General features: G+C 33.8%; 1 protein-coding gene across 1 annotated transcript; it reads left to right on the plus strand.

Annotated features, from left to right (window-relative positions):
* Positions 1 to 3,857: 3,857 nt before the first annotated feature.
* LOC115968716 (actin-depolymerizing factor 5-like) lies at positions 3,858 to 5,075 on the plus strand. Its single transcript, XM_031088199.1, has 3 exons — positions 3,858 to 3,937; positions 4,060 to 4,319; positions 4,711 to 5,075. The coding sequence occupies exons 1-3, from the start codon at positions 3,917 to 3,919 to the stop codon at positions 4,859 to 4,861; spliced, it is 432 nt and encodes a 143-aa protein (XP_030944059.1). The 5' UTR covers positions 3,858 to 3,916; the 3' UTR covers positions 4,862 to 5,075.
* Positions 5,076 to 5,332: the final 257 nt, after the last annotated feature.

Consider the following 5,332-nt stretch of genomic DNA (forward strand, 5'->3'; position numbering starts at 1 on the left):
TGGATTAATGATTTTTTTTTTTTTTTTTTTTTTGGTCAGTGTACTATCTCATGCGTTAGGACCAGTATCACAATCTAATGCCTTATGTGATATGGCACTGCTTCAGGGTTTTGTCTCTGTTTACAGTTGGGCTTACTGGTCCATGTATGCTCAAAGGTCACCCAGGTTATTTGCTTGTGGTTGATGCTGAATAATTGAGGTACCAAAGACAATTTGATGCCACAGGAGGCTCAAGCAATAACACATTCACAGCAACATTTGTCTGACATTTTTGCTCATGTGAGATGCTGTCATCTTAATACAGCTATTCAGAAATGGCTACTACTGTCCAGCTCAAACAAAATAGTTCAATCATGAGCAAGGGGTGGGGCCTGCTTGGATTTACAAGTACCAAGATATCATTCTGGTCTTGTTAATTTCCTCAAATGTGGCCACATAAAAAAACAAATCCCACTGTTGCTCTGTCCAGATTGGAGTATGCTAGAAGAGATTGGTCAGATTTCTTGTGTCCACGTCTGTATGTTAAAGCATTACATACTAATTGTAAGCTGACAAGTCTCAAGAAATTGCTGAATTCTAATGCTTAGGTTGAAATTATCATGATCCAAAGGTCCTAAGCACAAGTTTCTTCATTCTTGTAGCCTGGATTATCACTCTATATTGTGGTTAGATGCACTGCCTAAAATTGTGATGTGTACCACTTATTTCATTTTGCATCAAAATAATTCCCAAGGTAGCAAAGCAGGGTACGACTCTGGACCATTCCTTAAGGAAAAACTGACTCAACTACATGGTCGGGCCGTATATGCCATTATACTAAATGTTCATGTAAATTATGGTACTCACAAATGCGTCTTTTCAACTTTATATGGATCAATGTGCAACCACCAAATTTGATTACTTCCATAAGAAAAAAGTTGGGAGCTACCGGCGAGATTCTTGGTGTTGATCCTAGAGCAGGTACTATATCATTCACCATCTTCGTGTGGATTGGAGATTCAATTGTTTATAATATACAAATAAGCCATGCCAACAAATTGTGGGCCTAATTGAGAATTTTGTCAAGGATAGGGCCACCCACATGAGGGACATGCCTCCCCATGCACCTCCCTCACTTTTTCTTGCTTGCTATAATGCTGGATTTTAGTGTTTGTAATCTCTCTCTCGCTCTCTCTCTCTCTCTCTCTCTCACACATACTCATCTTTATCATCAACAATGGTGATTAGCTATTTGCTTATTATTTTATGGAATAATTGTTGGGATGTTGCTCCTATCCACTGCAATTTCTTTAGACAAAGTTGTGAAAAAGCTCAACCTCTAGAAGGGTATGTAACTATGTGTGTGTTGAGAATTATTACGAATATAAAAACAAAGAAATGATGACCAAGTTGGCAAAAGAACCTGAATGGACTAATGGTGATTGGTGGCACATTCATTGACTCGTTTATACCAAGAAACTATTTTACCTTCTTTTATCTTTTTAACAATCTATGTGCATAGTTCCTCGATGATCCTCTTTTCCTCCTTTGCTTTCACGCAAAGACTTTTGAGGAGACACAAAGATAGACAAGTGGAGATGTGGGTGTGCGATCCGAGATGGGACCACTGTATTAGTTGCTAACTTTTGATTATGTTTTGTATGGTATGTTAGTTTTCATACACGTCAAGAGGGTTTTTGTGATAGAGAATAGGGAGTGTAGCTAATTAGCTATACAAAGTCTTATATTAACTTTCTTCATACTATTGGATGTAATCCGATGGGATTTGTGTATAATAAAAGTATCGTGATTGTCATGCATTAAGAATTTTCAGGCTTTGGATACACCATGTGTAAAATGTGGACAATTCAAACATTCAAATGTCTATATTTTATACATGATGCACTGATGTATATGAAGTGTGGACATAGAAATAATAATATATATCTATATATCTGGATAAACTATGAGAATTCTCTTCATTTATTCTTCTATATCATCAAAATCAAAACTTTTCATTTATGTCAATGTATTAATTAATTACAATGTGTTAATGGTAGTATAATTTTTCTTTTACCTAAAAAGAAGAAAAGGAGTAATGTTGCTCTAATTATAACTTCCAATTTGTGTTTCCCAAAAAACAAAAAACTTCCAAGTTGTGAAAATGATAATTATATTCCGAATATTTCTCATAAGAGAAGGTTCATGAATGACTCACCGATTTGCTTTTGTTGCCGTGCCCATTGTTTTAGTCTCTACTTTTCTGCTTACACGTTCTCCAGTGAGCCATAGTTTGCAGAACTATGCTTTTTTTTTTTTCTTTTTTTTTCCTAAAGGGAACTGTACTATACCTCTTTTCTTTTTCTTTTTTTCTGAATTAAAAAAAAAAAAAAAAAAATTCTGGTGCATGTAAAGTGTGAACTCATCAATCTCATGCTTTGTGACGGTAAAAGTAATATCACATGTATAACCGAGACTTTGATGAGCTATCATTGCGAGTATAATACATTTATTACAGCTCGAATTATTCAACTCTTACCAAGTATGACGTGAATCAATACAAAAATTCTTACTTCCATGCCCACACTGCGATGGTTACTGCACTCATTTACAACTGTCACTCACTATCATTCAGTCATTAAATCCTTAATGATAGTTCAAAAAAAAAAAAAAAAAAAAAAAAAAAAAAAGATACACCCCTAGTTTTATGCATGTCGACCGCTTGTTCATGAATCACCTAGCATATGTGTAGATACCTATGCTTTATCTAACATGGGACGGCAAGGAACTCCTGCTTTCCAAATTCCAATTTCTAATAAAACTTTAAAGTATAAACCAAACATTGGGTAAACTGAACCACTTATTATTCAGAGGAAAATAAAACAGTTATTTTTTGAAAGTTGGAGACAAAATAATGCGCAGAGGATAGAAATTTTAGGGTAAAAAATTTATTGACAAGTCTAAAGGAGTACAATTCCTTAAGATAAACATTAAATTTTTTTAGAATTTTTATGGTAATTTCATTATCAAAATTTTAAAATTCTATCCATTCATTTTGAGATGAATAATTTGATTTTAACATATAATTAACATTTATGATAAAGAGAAAAGTTAACTCATGCCCTATAAGTATTGGTTTGTAAAATGTTTTTAAAAAAAAATTACGGAAAAAGAAAAAATAACTAATTTTTTTGATAACTTTTTATATTTCCAATGAAAATGGTTTCAAAACTTTCATAAAATGGTCCATTAATAAATGCCCTAAGGACATCTGTTAATCAGATTCTAAGATAAATTATTCAGTTGTTATAGCAATCCACCGATGGCTATTGATAATGTTATTATGGGTATTCACTAAAAGCTACAAGAGTTTAGATTGATGCATTTTTCACACATATGCCAAGGGTATTGATAATTATGTAACTTGAATAGAGGAAAATCCTAATATGATTGAGTAAGCATCGTCTAAAGATGTATTATTACATTTATCTTATTATTAATGAACGTTACTATCCTCTTAATTTTTTTTAAAAAAAGTCTAAATGGAAATTTAATAAAACCTGTGAAAATTAGGAAAGTTTTCATTTCAAAGTAACATTCATAAATGCAATGGAAGTGTAGATATATTGTGCCAATTCATTATTATTAGTTGCCATTGTTACTTTGGTAAATCCACTCATAGTGGACCCAAACACAAAAAATATTTACACTTGAAGATGGTTGCGTCCAATAGCAAAGACAAACCAAATCTACTAAAGGGCAACTTGGTCATTGAAATAATCTAGTATATACACCTTAGATCTAGTACATGAACAAAGTTGTAATATCAATGAACCTTAATGGCATTTGGATGACCCAATCTTTATATAAGACCCAAGTGCAACCACTCTCAAATTCAGACCACCTTAAATTCGCAATTCACAACAAGTCAACAACCATGGCAATGGCATTCAAGATGGTACAATTTCTCTTCACAATACTCTTTGTTTCTTTTCATTCATGTTTACCAAGAAAAAAAAATTATGAAACTATGTGTTATGGTTGATTTAGTGCAATTGGGTGTATGTGACATAACGACAGGCCACTACTGGAATGTGGGTGACTGATGAGTGCAAGAACTCATTCCATGAGATGAAATGGAAGAAGGTGCATAGGTACATAGTGTTCAAGATCGATGAGGGATCTAAGCTAGTCACCGTCGACAAGGTTGGCGGCCCCGGCGAAGGCTATGATGAACTTGCAGCCTCATTGCCTACTGATGATTGTAGATATGCAGTGTTTGATTTTGATTTTGTCACGGTTGATAATTGCCGGAAGAGCAAGATCTTCTTCATTGCATGGTACCTAACCTTTCATGCTTTTTTTAATGCTCTAGATCCTCATAGTTGTTAAAACCTTTATTATAATATTTAAGCTACTTTAATTTAATGCTGTGACTATATGGTATGGAAATTTAGTCTTGTAAGCAACATGGTGCAACCACCACCACCACCACCACCTAAAGTATTACTAGTAGGATTAGATTTTAGACATTGCAGTGAAATATGAAAATGATTTGAATCCCTCACACCCACTTGTAAGAATGATCAATTAGTTACTTTGATCAGCCGTTTAGTTCATTGTGTTTCTTTCTCTGCATAAAAGTCTGCAATACAAGAACTGGATTTGAATGCAATGGTTTGCATTGAACCAAATTGCTAATGAATATTGTGAAATTTGGGTTCTTATTAGGTCTCCAACAGCATCAAGAATAAGAGCAAAGATGCTATATGCTACTTCCAAAGATGGGCTGAGGAGAGTGCTAGATGGCATCCACTATGAAGTCCAGGCAACCGACCCAACAGAGATGGGATTTGATGTTATTAAGGACAGGGCCAAATAGATGTGATTAGAATTAGCTAAAACAATGTTTGTGGCATCTTACTTTTATTTAATAACTCCAACCATATGTGCCTTTTGTTGCTGTTGTTACTTTTACTTTTCTTTTCTTTTTCTAGATAATCGCAACTAATGTAAGTTAAACCTCTCTAATTTATAATAATATTTATGTCCCCCCCTGTGTGATAATTTAATGATAAAAGGACCTTTTGTTTTGATCCCTTTTATCATACAAAGATACAAAAAAGGTTGAATTAATGCGACACTTGAACGCTAATGGGCCTATTTGCTTGTAGTTGTACTAGCACTAATAGGATTCCTTGTCAAAATCAAGATTGTGATGAGACAAGCTGATTCAGCACCTAGACTAAATTCATGTATATCTGCTCAAATGAAATTTCTGAATTATAGACTTATAGTTGCCAATTTGCTCACTACTTTGACGAAAAGGTATATTTGTATTTGATTACTTTTT

This window comes from Quercus lobata, chromosome 11 (genome assembly GCF_001633185.2).
Source record: "Quercus lobata isolate SW786 chromosome 11, ValleyOak3.0 Primary Assembly, whole genome shotgun sequence".
Classification (NCBI taxonomy): Eukaryota; Viridiplantae; Streptophyta; class Magnoliopsida; order Fagales; family Fagaceae; genus Quercus; species Quercus lobata.

Excerpts from the sequence above, each read along its gene's own strand:
- LOC115968716 (XM_031088199.1), top strand. The coding sequence starts at position 3,917 with ATGGCAATGGCATTCAAGATG. Across the intron at positions 3,938-4,059 it reads TGGCAATGGCATTCAAGATG|GCCACTACTGGAATGTGGGT; the intron begins GTACAATTTCTC and ends ACATAACGACAG. Across the intron at positions 4,320-4,710 it reads AAGATCTTCTTCATTGCATG|GTCTCCAACAGCATCAAGAA; the intron begins GTACCTAACCTT and ends GGTTCTTATTAG.